General features: G+C 40.6%; 1 protein-coding gene across 1 annotated transcript in view; it reads left to right on the top strand.

Annotated features, from left to right (window-relative positions):
* SEMA5A (sema domain, seven thrombospondin repeats (type 1 and type 1-like), transmembrane domain (TM) and short cytoplasmic domain, (semaphorin) 5A) overlaps window positions 1–22,081 on the top strand; it is a 372,837-nt gene that overhangs the window by 153,436 nt on the left and 197,320 nt on the right. The window contains exons 6-7 of the mRNA XM_011978059.1: window positions 13,458–13,556; window positions 15,516–15,729. Coding sequence (XP_011833449.1) covers window positions 13,458–13,556; window positions 15,516–15,729 — 313 coding nt within the window. The remainder of the gene's footprint in view (window positions 1–13,457; window positions 13,557–15,515; window positions 15,730–22,081) is intronic.

The raw sequence follows: 22,081 nt of genomic DNA, 5'->3' as shown, positions 1-22,081 counted from the left end.
TTTTTTTTTTTTTTTAAGTTTCAAGTCTGTCCACTAATGAAATGGGCAAAGTCTAACTGACCTAGTGAATAGGAGGACACTATGGGATGAATCTGGAACATCCTATTCTAGTATAATCTGGAAAAGGCACTTTTCTCCATTCTATTCCTTTTCAAATTCTGTGCTATCCAATAATATGTATATATTCCTGCTGTCTTCTGGAATAAGTAAAGTTCCATTCTTAATATAAAATTTCCCTTTATCCTGTTCTCTATTCAGGTAGAAAGTGAACAGAAAAGCTGTACAATCATGGTCTTTAATTAATTCTGGATTTGAATATTATAGGCAAGCTAGTGAGACTGTAATAAAATGCCTTAGGAAATAAATTTTTTTTCTTTCTAATCACTATCTTCAGAAAATCTGTAAGATTTGTCCTATTTATTATGGGTCTAATAAACTTGTAAGAGCAGTTGTTGGTTTTTGGTATGCTGGATAAAGTAATGAAATATTTTTAAAACTCTCACATTCTTTCTTCTCCTATTTTCCCTTTCAATCTTTGGCCAATATTTATCTTGAAAATATAAAGTTTGGGCATTAGGTAGACTTGTGAAGCTGTTTGTTTGCCATTTTAGCGGCAGGATCTGAACAATTTTGATGGCATTTGGTAAATATTCTTTTCCGTTAGCCCTGGGACTAATCCTTCTCTTCATAGCTTTCATGTTTATGGAAGAGAACATTATTATTTAACTTTTAACAAAATCACTAGACCAATGAAAGCCACGTGAATGACTCTTTATCTAAAGTATTTCACTGTGTAGTTTTCCTAGTAATTGTCTAACAGCAGTTCCTCTTGGTGACATGTAATACTAAATGCTCTGGCCATATACAATCAAAGTTATAATGAGGTTTACTCTGCTGAAAGAATATATCATATTCTTTCAATCCTCAATACTGTTTTAATCAGTCCTCAATACTGTTTTAAGTAAAGGCCAAGAGGTGGATATCTACTTAAATACAAACAACAGAGTGATATTTTGTAAAGAGATCTAAGAAAGGAATATACTGAAGGTCAAATCAGATGAACAACAGTGCATTTATTTTCATTTATTTTATCTGCACTTCATGGGGATATAGCTATGCAACTGTATGGGAGGCTGTTTTCTCTGGAGGTGTCATTGCTTTTCATGAAAATATTTGTCATCCTGGTATGGAATTCAAGTCATGTGTTTGCATCAGATGCTGATTAGCTGTGACTTTATTGTTGCCATCAAACATTATGAACAGGGAAGCAATACAGGAGGAATTAACAAATTCTCTTATCAGATGTTGACATTGACGAAAATCTTCAAGTCTGCACAAGGGAAAACAGTTATATCATTATTTTGGTTTCAAGATACTGAAGTGGTTCTCTCTAGAATACTTTTCTTATGGACTCCCATTTGCCAAGTAACATAAATTATGCAAGATGCAGTGTTTTATGATTTAATTCTGTTATGTAACATTCTTTGGAAGGCAGAAGATATTAGAGAATGGTGTTAGCCTGACTTTATTATTCTCCCAAGTTTGGATAATTAGGAAAAAAAAATTCCTACTAGAAATAAGGGTGAAGCCATTATTTTCCTTCATATGATTTGACACTAGGTAACTTTTGGTTTAGTTTATTATTTGACATTAGTTCAAATTAACAGAAAAAAATCTCTATCTCAAAATGTCTTTCTGTTAATGATTGAATTACTGCACATTCCTGATCCTTCAGAAATCCAATTTTAATAGTAAAATAGAAAATAATTGTAATAACAGGTGTGGAGTATGGAGAAAATATTTTTACCCTATAAAAGTTCACACTCTATACAATGATAGAAAAGAAAAAAGAAAAGCCCAGATGCCTCAATTTGCACAAAAAACTATTCACGAGAGCTAGGCCATGGATGTTTGCAGGCATCCTTTCTGTAAAGCAAGCCCTGTCTGTGTTCTTCACTAATCACATATTTCATTTGTGAGTTAGCATCAGACGTGAAAGCACACATAGCAAATTAATCAGCATAAGTGAGATTTGGAAATTCTGAGAAAAAATATTTTAAAGCTGTAGCTCTAAATATTTAGTCAGAGTTAATAACAGTATGAAAATGACTGCTGTGGGGGAAAAATCCTAGCTATGTTCTTTGCCTGAGCTATCTATTGATTGATTATCATTTACAGGTGTATCTTGGTAGTAAGGATACGCAAAATCATTCTTCGTTATCTATGACTATTTATAAATGACGTATTATTTGAATAAAATATAAATGTTAAAATGAATATTTAAATTATCTTGTCTCAAGGCCTCTCCTTTAAGCCTCGTCTGGGTCTATTCTGTGGTTTCACCGAAGCAATCATTTCTACCATCAGTGCCATAGTTACCAACTTGTAGTTCTTTTCTAACAGTGACTAGATCTAAACATCACATCATTACTACCTAAAAGCAAATAGTAAGGGGGAAGGTCCTTGTTCCTCAATTTCAGAGCTAAATCTAAGCCCATGGATAAATTTCATGTATTTGGTGTAAATTCTCTGAGTGTGAAAATGTTGCTGCTAGGGTGCAGCCATATTTCCTAATCTGGTTACCAGTGCCTTATTTATATTTTCCCTTTTATTCAGTCAAAACCATGATAGCTGCTATTGTCTTGGTATTTTCTACAGGCTGTGGAATGGGAGTGTGACGAAGCTACCAAGAAGGCCTGTTACAGCAAAGGCAAATCAAAGGTAAGGATGCAATTATGAGCAGCCATCACCCTGTTTTGAAGGAGTCTGCACTATATAAAGCACATTGATAAGAAGAGTATTCTTGATTATGATGCCATGAAAAGTGAAAAAAGCAAGATTCAAAATATGTATATGGTATATCCTCAAGTTTTCAATATTAATTAAGATTAACCACAATAATCAATCACTTCCAAAAAGGATTCAGAACACAAGAAGATCAGAGCTAATTTGTCCTTTATGTTATTAGACTAAGATAAGAAATTAATTGATTGATAGCACTGGAAAAAATATGGGCCTGAATTTTTAAAATGTTTTAAATTCCTTCTTTCATACTTTACAACTAAATCTAGAAAGTAATGATATGATAAATGAAATTATTATGTAAAATATTATTTGTGATTGATTCTTTATAATGTATCTTAACATATTCTTTATAATAAATTCTCTTTTCATACTAAAATCTACATCCCATGTTCCTATAGAATGCACAGTTTATAGCTAAGGTTGGAAATGTGTTTCTTAAGCAATTGTACATGTTGCAGGCTTCTTTCAAATGTTTGTCTGGCTCAAAAAGATGCGTGATTCTTTGCCTTTCCAGGAAGACTATGTGTCTTTGAGAAAATTATTCATGATCAACTTGAGGAAATTCTTCTGCAGCTTGTGCACAGGCTCACTGTGTCTTACTCTGTTAGTGATCTTCTTACATTTTATTGGAGCACGGACTTTTCCAGTGGTGAATTATGCTTTGGGTTACAGACGACAGCAGTTATACACAGAGTAGAAAAGAGGGCTTGCCTTGCAAAGTCGGTCCCAGGACCAAGAGCTTGGGGAAAAAACTATAGCAAAAGCAGAGAGCACTGGCAAAAGATCCTCCCCTTTCTGTATTTATAAAAGAGTGTTATGTACCTTGTTTTACCCAATTTCATTGTCTGCTTCCCTGCCTTTTAACTGAATGGCTGTGGGAATCAGATACTGAGGCAGGTGTCAGCCAGCTTCGTTATGGGGTTTCCCAACCCTGAATAAAGGAGTAGGAAGAAGAGGAGGAGGAAGATGCAGTCTTAGCCAGGGAAACACTTGGAGACAAGGGGGAAATAAAGCAGGAATTGATGAAGGCTATTTTCTGGAAGATATTTAACCTCAGAAAAGGCCTCTGGGATAGATAATCAGAGATATAAGGAGATACTCCAATTGTCAAAGAATTCGAATCTGGTATCTTCAAATGCTCCCCAAAATAAATAAATAATACAAAACCCGCACATTGGGGACCCCCATAACCTTCTTGGTGAGTTTGTAGAAACGATGTATAGAACTTTTGAAGAAGTGATTTCTAAGTGGTTTCCTTTTTCCTACCTGTGGTGTTTGAGTCTCCACCCTCAGCCCCACTTCACTGGTCAGAGCACAGTCCTTTAAATAAGACCACCTGTACTAAGGAATGAGATGGGACCTGGAGAGTCAGACGTATATGAAGTGAGGGGTGGAAAGATGGTTTTCTTTGTTTCAACTAGTAAGATTCACTGATGCAAGCGCCACCCTTCCAGGCTCTCAAGGCCTGCAGTGGGCCTTGCCTGGGGATATCAGTGCCTCCCAGGGGGTGCTCCGTGTGACACCTGATATGGTTTGACTGTGTCCCCCACCCAAACTCCATCTTGAATTGTAGCTCTCATAATTCCCATGTGTCCTAGAAGGGACCTGGTGGATGGTAATTGAATGGTGGGGGTGGGGCTTTCCTGTGCTGTTCTCATGATATTGAATGAGTCTCACAACGTCTGATGGTTTTAAAGGGGAGTTCCCCTGCACAAGCTCTCTTGCCAGCTGCCATGTAAGATGTGTCTTGCTTCCCCTTCATTTTCTGCAGTGATTGTGAGGACTCCCCAGTCATGTGGAACTGTGAGTCCATTAAACCTTTTTCCTTTAAAATTACCCAGTCTCGGGTATTAGCAGTGTGAGGACAGACTAATACAGTGATCTAGCTCTCCCTCTTGCTTTTTCTCACCTCTTTCTTCTTGTCTTTATCTTTTGGTACTTTGCTCTTCCATCTCCTCTTCTTTCTTTCTGGGTCCTATGGGCACACCAATAAGCACTATTCAGGTTTGAGCAACCTAGCAACAGAGATTTTTGATGCACACTTTTCATCAGTGTCTGTTCTGAAAATGTTTAGCTGATAGCCCAAACCTGATGGTCCCCACCCTCCTTCCCTCTCCCAGGTTCCAGTGCTATTTCCTCATCCGATCTTAACACACCCAGCCCACGGTGAACGTTTAAAGATGTTCCACTGGATGAGTGGATGAACATGAGAAGCCCACACCAGGCAGTGAACTTTAGGGTTTCTCATCCTCGTCATTATTGATATTTGGGGCCAGATTGTTCTTCGACATGGCAGTGATTCTGTACATGGCAGGAAACGCATTGCCAGACATTGACCTGGTTGGGAATCCCTGCTTTGATTTCCAAAATTGTAAATTTATTTGTCACTTTTACACTGTTTATTTTTATTTTTATGCTTCCTAGAGTGCTCTCATATTTCATCTAGATTACATGTATATATTTGTTACAAAGACGTTTAAAAAATTAACAGTTAACTCCCTTCCCCTCTATGAGCTTCAGTCTCCTTGTACTCCTTCTCCTACTAAAGCAAAGCATCAGATTATGTCATGTAGCCTCATAGTCTGGAAGTTCATAATTTACAAAGAATCTGTGTGGTTGCCTTTTGCTAATTGATTATTTCTACTTGGGGTGAAAATTTGCTTCTGCTGAAGCAGAACTAGCCCACGTTTTGCCTTAAGCCATGATCATTGGTTGTTTGGAGCTTAGAACTTCAGTAAATTGAACCCAGAGAACTATTAGGAAAAGGCCATCTTTTGTGACCAGTAGGTAATATACTCTCGATTCATAGAGGAGACCAATCGTTACTATACTTAATTGAATTTTCTTGATACACAGAAAACAAATGAGGGCAACAAATATTTTCAAATAAAATCAAACCTTTATGTTTCACATGCTTTGGGTTTTAATGGATTAAAAATAATGGGAAATCAGTAATTATTAATTGACTCAAACTGCATTGGTGAGTGGATTTTTTAACACTAATATAGTAAGACAGATGAAGATGAGTGTCAAGCACCATGTACTCTGAGAAAGATGAATCACACATTCTTTTAGGTTACATTAAGTATATTGATAAACTCAGAGTTTAAATAACTTCTGCTGCTTTGAAGTAGAACTCAGTTTATGTAGCAGAGCTGTGTGCATTGGAAGTTCCTGTGTACAAAAATGATGCAGTAGCTAAACAAACATGTCGGCCTGGACAGCACTGGGCTGGTGCATGGGTGGTGAGAGGAGAGGGATCTTCATCCACCTTTACAAGTTCCTCTTTCTTATTTGGCATCTCTCTTTCTTTCTTAACATAGTAACTGAACAGTGACCGTGATGTGACCAACCTGGGTGACCAAGCCCAGCTCCTGGGACAGAGAAGGGAAAGAAACAAGGCAGCCCCTATGAACAGGGGCAACTGGGCCAAATACAGCCTCCGAAGGACTGCCCCCAAACTCGTAATTCAGACAACCCACATTTCCCCATTTTGACAGTTCTAGGAGCCAATTCAGAGAACATTCTCACAGTCAATTTAGCTGCTAGGTAACGTCTCTTTGGGTGAATGGCATTAAGACTTTTCTTAGTGGTCATGAGCTTAGATGGCGAATTCAGCTGTTTCGTAGTTTTGCTTATGCTGAAGTTCTTATGAGAACAGAATCACAAAGTTTCCCTTCTCCCTGAAATAAAAAGAATAATGCAAAATGTGACATCTCAGAAATGAGAAAAATGCCAGCAATTTAAACTGAAGTTGTTTTATTTCCTACTCTGAGAAAAGTGGTCTGTGCTTCCACACATAATGCGTTTAGCTACAGAGCGAGCTGGAATGCTTGCCTGGAAGGAGGTGGCTGGGTCTGCAGGGAGGACACTGCCTGTACCCACTTGGTGCTCTGATGGGAGCATTCCTCAGCTTGCTGCAGAGTGGAGGATAGTAGAGATGACAGATTTCCCCTTGTTTCCCTGGGATGTCTGTGTCCAGACACAGATACAATTTCACATGTAATCCATTAAAAGTATAATTTAGGGAATTACGGTCAAGAGAAGTTATCCAGATTTTTTATTTGAGTCAGGTTTGAAAAGAAGGTAGGTACTGAAGCTGCCAAGCCCTTGTCAAGTTTGTGTTCTATTTTATTTAGAAAATGCTCAGCTCACTTGGAAAAGAGGGAGTACCTTTGCCTGCAATGGCTTAAATATTTCATGGAAAAAAAAAAGTGGGGGTGGGGAATCTGTTTTTATGGATTCAAAAACTTATAATAAAACCTGTTGTATTTAGTTCTTCTGGACATAGCATTATAGAAATTGAATTCTATAACTATTTAAGTATGTTTTACACAAATATTATTTTAAACACAAATAGTCAATTCTCTCACGACCTAACAAGAGTTCCTTGTGTGTGTTGGGCTATTATGTCTGAACCGATGTTCCTCCCACTCTGACATTTAGGAACCGTACAAAGGAAACACAGCTGATTATTATGGGAATGAAAGAGCCGCTGTATGCTTCTATTACACTTCGTAATTTTCAAAAGTTTTTGTTCATGATCTCATTTCAGGATTTTTGACACCAAGTTCCTAGAATTATTTTGCTAGTTAGTGGGAGAGTTTTGATTAGAATCCAGAGCTACGTATATTGTTCTCCCTGTCAGGTCCTATGTTCCTATTCACCAAGTTGTCAAATTATGCTTTTAAAGAGGTAAACTCCTAGTGAATAGGAGAAGAAACTCACGACACATACTACCTGAGAACCTGCTGGTGTAGGCCTGGATCTTGACATTTTGTACCTAAGTGCCAATATTTTGAAAGCTGTGAGTTAATCAGTACATGGGACACATTGTAGCCCTGCTTTTATTTTGTGTAATTGCTTTAAAAATTGAGAATACTTTAGGTTAAATACTAACATTAGGTTAAACTTAGATTATGCACACCTAATTTTATTTTTTTAAATTGAGGTGCCCAAAAAGGTTTCCCATGAAGTCAGCTCAGTTGAAAATAGAGGGCCGGGCGTGGTGGCTCAAGCCTGTAATCCCAGCACTTTGGGAGGCCGAGACGGGTGGATCACGAGGTCAGGAGATCGAGACCATCCTGGCTAACACGGTGAAACCCCGTCTCTACTAAAAATACAAAAAACTAGCCGGGCGAGGTGACGGGCGCCTGTAGTCGCAGCTACTGGGGAGGCTGAGGCAGGAGAATGGCGGGAACCCGGGAGGCGGAGCTTGCAGTGAGCTGAGATCCGGCCACTGCACTCCAGCCCGGGCGACAGAGCAAAACTCCATCTCAAAAAAAAAAAAAAAAAAGAAAATAGAGTATGTATATATATACAGTATAGTATATTTTATATATCAATACACTGTACATTACATAGCATGTAATATATGTATGTGTGTGTTTATCTCTACATATTGCATCTGTTATATGCATGTGCATATATTCACAGGTAATACATGTATACAATTATATAGACACACCCTTTATATGCACACACATATACACATATGCATCTGATTGGGTTAGGTATGGTTTTGCAAGAGTCACCAGGTCATCATGACTTAGGCTGATGTGGGCTCCACTTTGAAAGGCTCATGCAATTCCTATAAATTGCTTTTCTTCAGTACTTTGATGCTGACAAGGTTAACACATTATGAAGAGGACACATTGCTTTCACTCTGAGCACTATGATTAACATAAAGTCTGTCAGCTTCTCACCCTTATCTTTTCCTCCCTGAAATTAATGGGTTGGGCGATGGGCTGGGTGTTGCTGATGAGACACCTGAGAGATCCACAGAACATACCTGTTTAAAAAAAAAATCATGAAATGCTATATGACAAAACCAATTAATTCATTAAGAAAACAGCCCTAAAATGTGCTTTCTGTGCTGGGGCTTGGGCCTTGTGTCCTTGCGACCAAGTGGGTATTGGCCAGTCTCCATCTAAAAGCCCTTTCTATGAGTCAGCAACCATGCACCTTGGCTATTAATTGCCTTGAAGTGAAGGAAAGGTTGATCCATCTGTGGATCACAGGCCCACATGGGTCGTTTTAATGTTCAAGTGCCGTGATCAAAATGTAGACAGATGACTCTCATTATCAACCCTAGAAGCCATGTGACAGCAAGCCACTAGAGGCCTTGGAGATGTGCACTGTGACTTCTTGGAAAATCGGAACTCATTAAATCCTCTTCACCCATTTTTAAGGTATGGAAATGGGCTAGAAGAAAAAATTCTTAGATGAGAAAAGGAAAATCATAGACGTTTAAGTATGGTGATTTATAAGAGAAACCTTTAAAAGAATATCCTAAAGGGTTTGTACATTATGACTCTACTTTAAAATAGGTGACTCCAAGCAGTACTTCAAGCAAGTTCAGGTAACCCATGGAAAGGCCACATTTGAAACAGAGATTGGCAAAGTGAGTTGCCAGTAGATCTGTGAGAGAATTTGAGTTTTCAAAACACCATCAAGAGGAGACTAATTATTACACAGCCTAGAACTGATACTCATTTCCTTTTTTTTTTTCTTTTTGAGACTCTGGAGTCTCGCTGTGTCACTCAGACTGGAGTGCAGTAGCTCTCCGCAACCTCCACCTCCTGAGTTCAAGCAATTGGATTACAGGCATGCATTACCACGCCTGGCTAATTTTTGTAATTTTAGTGGAGATGGGGTTTCATGTTGCATGTTGGCCCGGCTGGTCTCGAACTCCTGACCTCAGGTGATCTGCCCACCTTGGCCTCCCAAAATGCTGGGATTACAGGTGTGGAACCACCGTGCCCAGCCACTCATTTCCTTTTATTCACAGTATTGACTGTCCAGTTCCCAAATTTATCTTCTGCTCAAAAGCTAAATACTTCTACTTTTTTTTTCCCTATGTTTTCACATTCTGTTTCAGTTGAACTTGTCCCAATCTCTCTTTTTAAAACATTTATTATTTTAAATGAATTTGTTTGGAATTCACATCTGGAATTCACAATCTGTGAATGAAACACGAGGATGCCTTTAAGGGAGTAAGAACGGGGAAGTATGTGAGATGCCCTTAGCCAGTTGGGTGACTGAGTTCTGCCCTTGACAGTTAAGAAGAAACTCAAATACCACCCACCTCCACACATTGCTCCTGTAGGACTCAGTGAATGAGCACACCTACCATTATTGGTGATAATGCAGACCTCTAGTTAAGGCTGGGGCCAACTACACTATTACCTTCCTTCATTAGCTCCTGATTGCCATAGGCTCCTCTGGGTTCCGTAGGGCTGGGGCCACCCTCCATCATTTTATGAAGATTCTGCACAGACCTCCTTGCCTGATCATCCAGATCACTGACATCGTCCTCTTTTTTTTCCCACACTCTCAGTTCTGCGAAGCACACCAGTGACACATGGCGATGTGGCTCATCACCAATAATAGAGCCAGTGTCTTCATGTATTCTCACATGGTCTTGATGATCAGAACATGCTCTTTCATTCTCTGCCCTCATTGAAATAATTATGTCCCTTTCCTCATTTACTTTTTCTCTGATTTTCTCACACTATCAGTTGGTGCCCTGCCCCTCCCTGGCAAACTGCTGCACCGTGGTTACCATGGTTATCACACATCCCGACCAACATGCCAGTTCTTCATCAAGCTTGCGAGTGGTCATCAGGGATGTTAACAACCTACAGTTGCCGGGCACTGTGGCTCATGCCTGCAATTCCAGCACTTTGGGAGGACGAGGCAGGAGGATCCCTTGAGCTCAGGAATTCGAGACCAGCCTGGGCAATAGAATAAGTCCTTGTCTCTACAAAAAAAAAAAAAGAAAAGAAAAAAAAGAAAAAAATAGCCAGAGGTGGTGGCATACACGTGTAATCCAAGCTACTTGGGAGACAGAGGTGAGAGGCTCACTGGAGCCCAAGCAGTCGAGGCTGCAGTGAACTGTGATTAAGCCACTGCACCCCAGCCTGGGCAACAACAGAGTGAGCCCTTGTCTCAGAAAACAAAAACTAAAGAAAACAACCTACAGTCTTATTTGCACTTTGTTCTTCCTTTGGGAAATTAATGTAAACACCGTATTTGATATCTTGGTTATTCTCCTTTCCGTAATTGACTGGAGGCCCTTGCTTTCTCTTCACCAGGGCTGTAGAACTCTGCTGTGAAATCACATTTCAATCCAGATGATTCTCCTGGAACAACTTACCCTTGCCCATGTTGTTTGTGGTTTACCTTGTAGCAAGCTCTTGCTTTTTTTTTTTTTTTTTAAAAGAAGTTCTTTTACATCTTGCCTTGCTTTTAAAAGAGTTCCAAAAGCAGCAGCAAAAACCAAACAAAATCCCCACCCTTCTATACTGTTTGTAATTTTCCATTCCAGTCCTTATGATGGTGTCATTAACATGTCTGTGTCATCCATTAAATCCATCAGCTTGCTCTGTCCTGTGTTCTGGAAGATGTCTTTGTGGGTCTCCTCTGACAGGCATAGGCTTCCTTCTTTTATCCTCACGCTGCCTGTCTTTACAGGCTCCTGTACCCCTCTGGTTTCTTCCCTGGCCTGCCTGTGTTCTCTTCAGCCTGGGAAGGAGGAACTCTGTGGTTCTTTGAAGTCTTTTGTTTTGTTCTTTCACTTTAGAACTCTCCTGACCTTTCCCCGGGAATAAAGGCCAAAGGGAACAAAACAAGACAAGCCTCCCACCTCTGTCGTACCTTTCTCAGTTACCAGATTCACCGTCTACTCTTTACAAGCATTTGGTAATTCTTCTGAAGTCTACTTAGATCTTTGTGGTTGTTTTCTGTCTTCCTCAGTTCAGCTTCCAATAAGTGATTACTATTACTGTTAGGAATAATGTTAGGAGGATAATCCACCCATTGGTATTTCACTTTACATTTAGAAAGCCAATCTGAGCCAGGAGCGGTGCTCATACCTGTGATCCCAGCACTTTTGGGAGGCCAAGGTAGGAGGATCATTTGAGCCCAGGAGTTCGAGACCAGCCTGGGCAGCATGACAAAACCCTGTCTCTAGTAAAGAAAATACAAAAATTAGCACTATGCATTGCTGCTGTATCGCTGCTATGCAGTAGACTGGGTTATGGGAAATTAACACTTTCATCTAGAATGAGGGTCCATTTGGTTGAAGAGAAGGTGAGCTATGCCATTACATCCAGATTCCCCTGATATCCAGCATGATGTGATTCAAATCATCATGTTATCATGCAGCATCTTTCATGCCTCGTGCATCATTCACTTGCCATTGCATGCAATTGGCTCACTATTTTGGGTTTGTCCTTTCACACCTACCACCTTGGTCTAGGTACAAAATGATGAGAGCCTGAGTTACGGAAGTGACTTCTTCCTTGGCTTCCTGTCTCCAGGCTTCTATCTTCAGCTTATCCTGTGAATTGGTTTCTGAGTGGTTCTTTAGTGGAAAAACATGAGAACTCATCAATACTTCATGCAGTCAAAACGTTTCATGGCTCCTTTCACATTCGGAGTAACATGTGAACTCACTACCTGGGCACACCTGGCCTGTTTCAGGCTCCTCGGCTTCTGTGTGAGCTTCTCTGTACACCAGGAGATCGCCATGCTTTCTCTAGCCATGACACCTTCACACAGTCTGCTCCTCTTGCTTGGGGAGTCTTTTCCTTCCTTTGCTCAGTAAAGTCCGACAGGTGTCCTACAAGCACCCCCTCCAGGAAGCCTCACGAAATCTTTCAGTTTATTTAACACTTAGTTGTCAGCTCTTTCAGGAGGCCTCTCGATACCTCTTCCCTTCGCTATTCCTTTGGAGCTATGTAATATGCTATTCTTCTGTGTGTGCTCATTAGAGCACATGGACAGCTCTGTGGTCATTGTCATGAACTTCTATTTTTCTGCCGGGGGCCTGCATTGGGACTTCTAACCCAGTGACTACCAAAGAGGAGCTACTCAGTGGATGCTTGCCGAATAAATGAGGAGCTCTCCAGCTCACATGTCCATCACTGCTATGACCATACCCAGGGTTTTCTAAGAACATTGGCAACCACAAAAATACTCCATTCTTGGAGTATCCCTCAGCCTAGGGTTTTGTCCCAAATGTTTCGAACATCTTTTCCTCATTAAGCATATTTTCACTTTTCAGTCAATGAATTAAAAATGCATATAGATACTTGCTCTGTATTTAAAATATGCAGTTTCATCCCATAAAGTAAAATTTGTTCCAATTTGCATACCGAGTTTCTCATGCGACCTTCTGATCAAGAAGCACTTGCAGCATTTTCTCAAAGTCCTGAGGAAGTTTTCCAAGGCACTGTTTCACGAATAGTATCTAATAGGTTCCTTTTATTTATTTTCCTAATAGCCATCCAAGGCCATTTAGTGTTTGTGCTACTATCAGATACAATTCAAAATGAAATCAGTTCTGTCAAAATTAGATGCATGCTTTGAGAATTTAATTGAACATGTGTTTATCTTCATATTCTTTATCAAACAAGGTGCAGATGCAACAAGTAAATTTATTTGATAAAAATCAAATTGTTTCATAACTCTGTTGTTATTTTTTGGTCAATATCTGAAAGGTTTATTTTTTTTTTAATGAGTTACATTTTATTAATGGTTTACATATTTATTAGATAAAATGTATTCATTCTCACCATTCTTCTTGTGCTTAGACTTTGTTAGCATGTTTTTCATTATATATATATATATATTTTTCCCCCCCTCAGGAGGAATGTCAGAACTACATCCGGGTGCTTCTGGTGGGTGGCGACCGGTTATTCACCTGTGGGACCAATGCATTCACACCTGTCTGCACCAACCGCTCGGTATGGCTTCCTTTTGTGCCTCAAAAGAATTTAATATCAGAAGAGGTCAAACATTGTATTAAAATATTAGTTGTAAATGAATTTCTATACACCAAGGTGTTGCTGTTTAATTCAAAAGCACTTTTTGTCAAATTGAATAAGTATTTGATTTCTTGATGTATTTCTAATCAGGACCATCAATGAGATAAATAACTGGAACTAATTATAACTTATATAATTAAACTTAAATATGTTTCTAAATTATTTCAACCAGCATTTTTCTCACCAGTGACTTTAAACATTAATCCTAAACATATTCTTTGATGTCTTAGAGATACTGTTACTGTTATTTACATTTATTAAAATTATTAAAATGGTCTAAAATCACAATCGTAGGGAAGAAAAAATTAGCCTACAAATTGGATAAGAAGTATGTAAAAAAAAAATAAACAAACTAAGAAATTGAACCCTAGGCAAAGTCCAGTTATAACTGACCCTCTTTCTTGTCTTTAACCTGGCAATCATTGACGGAGTAATTTTGAGCTGCTCACACTATAGCAGTAGCATGGCAGGGTCAGTAGAACACATGTGGAATCTTCCTAATTCAGGTTACAAACGCAATCTTCCTCTGGGAATATCATGAAGAAACATGTTCATTCCCTGGTTGCACACCTTTCTTCAAGACCTTAATTGACCATCTGCTTTTACGGTTCATGATTTCAGGTTAGCATTCAGTTATTGGAAATAAAGGGAGGAGATGGATGATAAGGGGTGTGAAGCTCAGGGAGCTCTCTAGGTGCCGCACCCTGCCCTGAAACGCTTTCACCAGTGCCATGGTTCAGTCCTCAACATCTGCCCCACAAGATCGCTACTCTGTGGGGCTCCCTTTTATGAAAGAAGAACCTGAGACATAAAGAGCTGAAGGAACTTACCGGGTACACATCTCATAGCAGAGCAAGCAGCGTGCCTGCACCTACTGGCCCTGAGCCTTTCTGCTCCAATACCTCTCAGGCGAGAACCAAGAACCGAATTGAGCAAAAAATCCGCCAGTACCCAAGAGCTTTTCTCATTCAATGATTGTTGGGAATCCAGCATTTGGGACACTGGATTCGTATGAAATGACTTCAAGACACTTGGATCTCTCTCTGAAAACTGAAAAAAAAAAACAAAAACAAAAAACGAAAGTATTGGAAATGTGGGCCGCATAGTGTTGAATATCCACACATCCTTACCTGTGAATACATTTTTCGGGGCTATTCATTATATTTTGGTTCACTTATATTGATAGAATTATACATAATTTTTTTTTTTTTTGAGACAGAGTCTTGCTCCGCCTCCCAGCCTGGAATGCAGTGGCGCGGCTCACTGCAACCTCCGCCTCCTAGGTTCAAGTGATTCTCCTGCCTCAGACTCCCGAGTAGCAGCGACTACAAGTGCCTGCCACCATGCCTAGCTAATTTTTGTTTTGTTTTGTTTTTAGTAGAGAGGGGGTTTCACTGTGTTAACCAGAATGGTCTCGATCTCCTGACCTCGTGATCTGCCCTCCTCGGCCTCCCAAAGTGCTGGGATTATAGGCGTGAGCCACTGCGCCCAGGCAATTATACGTAATTCTTTATTGTGATCCTATTTCTGTAAATATTGACACTGGTTTTTAAATTTAAGTGGAAAAATATGCAATACTTGTGCATTATAAATCAAAGGCATATATACAATGGTCTTATTTCTTATTTTGTGAGTATTCAGTGGTATGAGGTTCAGTAAACTAAAGTGATGAGAAAGAGACTGATTGATGGACTCTCTTACCATGAGTGGAGCAGGCTGTTTTCATCAGTTGGAGTGTAAAAGTGGGTCATCTCTCCTCATGAGCCCCAGAGAGGCTGTTACACAAGCATCACTGTGATTATGGTGGATGTGATCCATAAGCATCACTAAAGGGGCTTGTGCAGAGGTAACTGCTTTTCCCCTCATCTTCCCCCACAGTTGAGCAACCTGACTGAGATCCACGATCAGATCAGTGGCATGGCCCGCTGTCCCTACAGTCCCCAGCACAATTCCACAGCGCTCCTCACAGCTGGCGGGGAGCTCTATGCTGCTACGGCCATGGATTTTCCAGGACGTGATCCTGCCATTTACCGAAGCCTGGGTATTTTACCTCCTCTCCGCACAGCGCAGTACAACTCCAAATGGCTCAATGGTAAGCCTTCCGTCACTCCCTCTTTCCCACCTCATTTGTTTTTGATTTCTGGTGATTTGGTATTCAAAAGCAAACTACAACACTCTAAATAAAAATGAATTCTTTATCTTCTAAAGAAATCAAAGTGTAGCTTGTTCAGGACTAATCATAAAAAGGACATCATATGGCTATTTAGTATTTGGAAGAGCAGTGGTACTTCCAACCCTCTAGACCATGATAATATGGCTAATGTTGATATGACCACTTATAGAAGCTAGCTGAGTTTTTTTTTCCTATATTGTTGTTTAATGTCTACAAAAGTTGACAGCTTGTCAGAGATATGTGTAGAGTCCTATGCATTACTTCTTAACTTCCTTTTTATGTGTCTAGAAATGGAAATTACTAACATGGCATGTAATTTTCAACCACTGTATAAAAGAATTGGTTTGTCTATAGGTAACTCCAAAAAGTTTGACAATTAAAAATGTAACAAATGTATCAACTCACATACTTAGAAGTTAGTAGGAGGCATCATCAGGGTTTATTCATTCAGTGGCTCAGGAGTTAATAAGGAGGCAAGTATTCACTGCAGTCTCTGCCATCCACAGTCTGGCAGATGGGCCCTCAGGCCATCTCTGCTTGTGGTTGCAAAATTGTTTCTGCAATTTCAGGTATTGCATCCACATGTGGCAATATCCACTCAAAGAAGAGCCACATCCCTGTCCCCTTTTCATCTGTATATTTCTTTTTAAAGAAACCAGAAACCCTTAGAAGGCTTCTTTCAGTTCCAGGCCAGAATTTGGTCACTTGCTCACTAAGCAATCAGAAGATGGTGACAACCATCCAAATTGAGGTTCACTGTGTACAAAGTCCTGACGTGTATCAGCTGAAATGCATCCCACTGTATATCTGTGCATTCATGTGTGAGTGTGGTCACACACACATATACATACACATTCACCTACAAAGGCGATGTATATGTACCATGCGTAATCCATTGCCCCAAGCATTTATTTGATAGTTTGTACAAAGGTGAAATCTTGAGAGTTAGTAGACTTTTGCCACATACCGGCTAATTATGTAGACCAGAGTTTCTCAGCCTCAGCACTATTGATGTTTTGGGCCAAATTGTTCTTAGTTGTGGGATGGGGGGTCTTGTCCTTCGCATTGTAGGATGTCTAGCAGCATTTTCAACTTATAATCATTATATGCCAGTAGCATCCTCCTCTGCCCACTTGTAACAACAAAAAATGTTTTCAGCAATTTTTCAGTATTCCCTGGGAGGGGGGAATTAACTCTAGTTGAGAACCACTGCTTTAGACTCATCACATATGCAGAACCATGGATACACGTATATATATTCAATGCAAATATTTTGCCAAATAATACAGTCAACCTAACCATCAGAGTTTGCCTTTAAAAGACTGTCCTGTAGAAAAAAAAAAGGATGTCCTCATCATTAGCTTTTCTCAATTAAACTGAATTGTTTCCAAAGGGAAACATGAATTGTTTTCCCAAACTGAAGCACTAACTAGATTTCTCCCATCAACATCATTTCTGCTGAACTGGCTTCAACGGAATCAGTTGATTCTATATGGATGGTCCCCTTTTGGCCCCGAAAGTTTCATCTGTGCAGCTTCAAGTTCTTCTTTCCATTTGTTTGTTGATTCTGACTGACCAAGAAGTTTCCACTTAAAAATCAAGAATCCCTATCCCAATAAAGGCTTTGTAATTAGAATTTGCCAGAAGCAAAGTAAAAAGCAATTGGGAGTACTCTCTCTTTTCCCAAAGTGACACTTGAAGAATATCCTGGAAAAACATTTCAGGTCATAGCATGAGTTATAAACACTAGCCGCCTTCTTACATGGGACTGAGTGACCACCAGCTGTTGAGGTGCTCAGCATTGGTCAACCCCCTGGTTGTCAGCTTCTGTCAATTCTCCTTTTCAATTGGAGAGTCATGTGTTGCCATCCAGGCAATGGAGGAACTAAGACAGTGTTGATCACAGTCGTGGTAGGCAAAACATTGTTACTTGATTTACAAAGAAATCAGTGTTTCCGATTCCTAAAACATTCTGCTGTTCATTTCTAAGATCTGATAACTGCAGACACTGAAAGTAATTCAGAGGTAAATGCCGTGTCTCTACCATTCAGGCCATAAAAGCAGCACAATTTGCATGACAATGAATAGCCTGCATTTCTCAGGAAAGCAGCATTTCCACCGCCCTCCCCCACTGTCCTTCCCTGGCCTGCATTGGGAAGACCCTCTCTCCTAGGGTAGAAAACCAAGAGCCCTGCCTGAGGACCCTGAGTGATTGCATAGGAAGTGTTGTCTTCATACCTCTCCTGTGTTTTGTTAGGGCACTTTCTGCCACTGCTGAACCCTGAGATACAATTTCCACTTCTGGTTGGCCCTGATTTGCTTCTCTGATTGACCCTCCATTCCAGGATGGATTCTGGCCCCTAACCACAATAGGTTCTGCTTCCATCTCCTGCTGAGCCTGAACACAGGGACATTTATCCTCCCTGGCCTAACTAGGACACATGCTTTGCATCCCATCTGTTCTTTGCCAGACGCCCTTGTCTCAGGTCTTCCTCCTTTAGTTCTCCTTACCCTCCTGCCCGCCTGCATTCACTCCCACCAAATCCAGCCCCAGAGGGGCCCACCCCTTGGCTTCTGTGTCTCTTAAACACTAGGGTACTAGAGAGAATCACCCTGTGGTGGAAAGGGCAGTAGAAAAGGTGGAGCCTCTGTCCTCAGTGAGGCCCTCAGGGCAGCTCCCTAAAGGTCTAAGCACCTCAGTTCCTGTCCTCTCCCCTTGCAACTACCCCCGCTTCAGTCCTCTCCCAGCCTCTCCCAGGGATTCTCAATGGGTTTATCTTTCCTCCTACATTATAGAGAAATGTTAGGTTCTAAAGAATTTTTCCCAGTAAGTCCTCAAACTTACCTTTTCTTGTCGCTCGGTTCTGTAGCTGATTCTCTTTCTGCTGTGTTCTGGAGTAATTTTCATTTTTTGGAAAATATTGCCGCCTTATCCATTATCTTTCTTTTCACCATAACCTCAAATTTCTTCCTAATGATGGCTCATGATTTCAGAAAAATGTTCAGATGTCTTTTCTCTTAAATAAGACAAAAACAAACCCCAACAAGCTAAAACCAAACACCCTTAGTTCTGCTGCGTCCAAGAATGCTCCACTTTCACATGGTGATTTTAAGGACCCATTAAATGACCCTTTCAGATTCTTCCCTTGAGCTTTCAACCAAGTCAGCAAAATCAAATTTGAGAGTTGGACTTGTTCCAGAAGGAGGCTACAACGGGGTAGTGAAGGGGTAGGACTTCCTGCTTTGGTGGCCATGCAGTGGAAATTTTCTCTCACCAGAAACAGGAGGAATGGAGGGTAAGTCCCTGTCCCATCACTTGCCTTCCATTATTGGCTGACCTTATTGAGGACAGCATTCTTAACCCCTCAGCTTCAGGCCGTTCGCATCTTCTCTGCCCTCTGCACCCCACCATGTGGTGCTGTGGTGGTTCTCCCCAGTCCCACAGTGTCTAGTTACATTATTTGAGGACCAATATCTAGCCATTACCTTAACTATCTTATTGGAAGGATGACATTGTTGCCTCGAAGTTTCTTTTACAGAATGTTTATGCTGCACCATACGTAGCTGGTGCACCCTGTGGCTTGAGTGCCTGTTCTGTCCTTGACTCTTTTCCTTCAGCTGATCTTTAAGCTTTGTTTATCCCTGAGAATTCTGTCCTCAATCCCTTCCTTCTGCCTACTCTTCTCATTCCACATGCTCCTCTTGGATTCCCATCTATTCTGAAGTTTTTTTTGTTGTTGTTTTTTGTTAGTTTTCTATTTTAATAGTTTTTGGGGTACAGGTGGTTTTTGGTTACATGGATAAGTTATTTAGTAGTAATTTCTGAGATTTTAGTGCACCCTTCACCCAAGCAGTGTACACTGTACCCCGTATATAGTCTTTTATCCCCCACTCCACTGCCAACCTTCGCCACAAGTCCCGAAAGACCATTGTATCATTATTATGCCTTTGCATTCTCATAGCTTAGCTCCCACTTACAAGTAAGAACATATGATATTTGGTTTTCCATTCTTGAATTACTCCACTTGGAATAATGATCTCCAGCTCCTTCCAAGTTGATGCAAAATACATTATTTTGTTCCTTTTTATAGCTGAGTAGTAGTCCATGGTATATACATATTACACTGTTTTCTGTTCTAAAATTTTAACTCCCCTGCCTCACACCATACCCACCTACTGAGGACCGTTCACGGATCTGGTCTCAGCTCCGACTTAGTCCACAGATGTGATGTTCACTTCCAGCTGAATGCTCCTTGCAGTACTTTCAGCTCAGCCTACTCCATTTTCGTTCATTTCTTTGTTTTTCAATCTTGGGTGTGGGCCCCATATTAGTTTTCTAGGGATGCCATGACAAAGTATCACAGCCTGGGTGCTTAAACAGCAGACATTTATTTGCTCAAAGTTCTGGAGGCTGAAAGTCCAAGAAGAAGCTGTCAGCAGGGTTGTCTCCTGAGGCCTCTCTCCTTGTCTTGTAGATGTCATCTTTTCCCTATGTCTTCTAAACATGGTCTTCCCTCTGTCCATGCCTGTTTCCTAATTTCCTTTTTTTTTTTTTTTTGAGACAGAGTCTCGCTCTATCGCCCAGGCTAGAGTACAGTGGTCCAATTCAGCTCACTGCAAGCTCTGCCTCCTGGGTTCACACGATTCTCCTGCATCAGCCTCCCAAGTAGCTGGGACTACAGGCTTCTGCCACCACACCCAGCTAATTTTTTGTATTTTTAGTAGAGACAGAGTTTCAACGTGTTAGCTAGGTTGGTCTTGATCTCCTGACCTAGTGATCTGCCTGTCGGTCTCCCAAAGTGCTGGGATTACAGGCATGAGCCACTGTGCGCAGCCCCTAATTTCCTATTCCTATAAGGACAGCAGTCATATTGGATTAAAGCATACTCCAATGACCTCATTTTAACCTCATTAACCACTTAAAGACCCTGTTTTTGAGCATAGTTACATTCTGGAGTACTGGGGGCTGGGACCTTGACATAAGTTTTGGGAGACACAACTCAGCCCAGAGCAGGGTCCATGATTCACCTCTCATCTGAGCCAGACACCTGCAAATCTCAGCCGACTCCTTCCCTCTCTTTCCAGACCCACTCAACCCCAGGTCCTGCAGAGACCACTTTTAGAGTGACTCCCAGACCTGAGTCTTTCTTCTCATTCCTCCACTTCTGTGCTTGTTCAAGGCTTCCTCATCTGAAATGCTGCACTAGCCCCTCTCTGATCCACTCTCCAAAGAGTAGCCAGTAATATATGGCGTGAAGCTCTAAGGTAGACGGTAGAGACTTTGGAGTCAGACAGATCTGAGGCTTGGCCCTTGGGGCATAAATTTGTCTTACCAGTTCTTGGCTTCCTCACCTGTATATTGCAGATGGCTGACTACCTGACCTGGACATTTTGAGAATAAAGTGAGACAACAAAGATGATGAGTATTAGCGTCAGCACATAGTCAGTACTCCACAAATAAGGGGAGCTATTATGAACTCCCCAAAGTCCAATGCAATATCTAAGATGTAGTAGGGAGTTAATACATGTTTGTTGACTGAATAAATGAGTGATTATTTGGGCCTGTGGTTCCTGAATTACTGACACCTTTCAACCTCCTCTTTCCTCCTCTTTACTGGCACATTCAAGACATATCCATCACCATCTAGTCTTGGGACTTCCAGAACTTTAGCAGGACTTGAATCCTCTGGAAGACCACCACTCAGCTAGCAGCTGCTTACATATAATAATGAACAAATCTCCCTTCTTTGTTTTGCATGCTTTTCAGGTTTTGCAACCTTTTTGTGTTGAGGAAAGAAAATTGTCTCAGCAGGAGAAGTTGGGAAGGTATAACACCTGCTAACCTGAGTCAGCAAAATTTTTGCATTCAGATGAACTATGATTAAATTGTGTACAGTACAATTTACTTATGCATTTAGGTAGTCCCTTTGCATAATTCTACTAGTTAACATATATTGGGCAAACTGATGAAACACCCAGTAGAACTGTCACTAACTTTTACTGCATGCACATATACTGGGCACCCTTCGGCCCAAACTTCGAGCCAGCCAGCAGACAGCCACCAGTGAATTCTGTTTCATCAAGCCATACCTACAGTGACATTTTGAACAGTGCCCGTGCTTGTTTCCTAGGTTGCCAAAGCAAAGTACTGCAAACAGGGTAGTTCAAAGCAATAGACATTTATTCTCTCTTCAAAAAAAAAATATTTAATTTTTAACTTTTAGGTTCAGGGGGATATGTGAAGGTTTGTTACAAAGGTAAACGCATGTCA

The sequence above is a fragment of the Mandrillus leucophaeus genome, unplaced genomic scaffold (assembly GCF_000951045.1).
Source record: "Mandrillus leucophaeus isolate KB7577 unplaced genomic scaffold, Mleu.le_1.0 Scaffold188, whole genome shotgun sequence".
Classification (NCBI taxonomy): domain Eukaryota; kingdom Metazoa; phylum Chordata; class Mammalia; order Primates; family Cercopithecidae; genus Mandrillus; species Mandrillus leucophaeus.
Note: the sequence above shows the minus strand (reverse complement) of the source record. Positions and strands in the feature narration are given on the sequence as shown.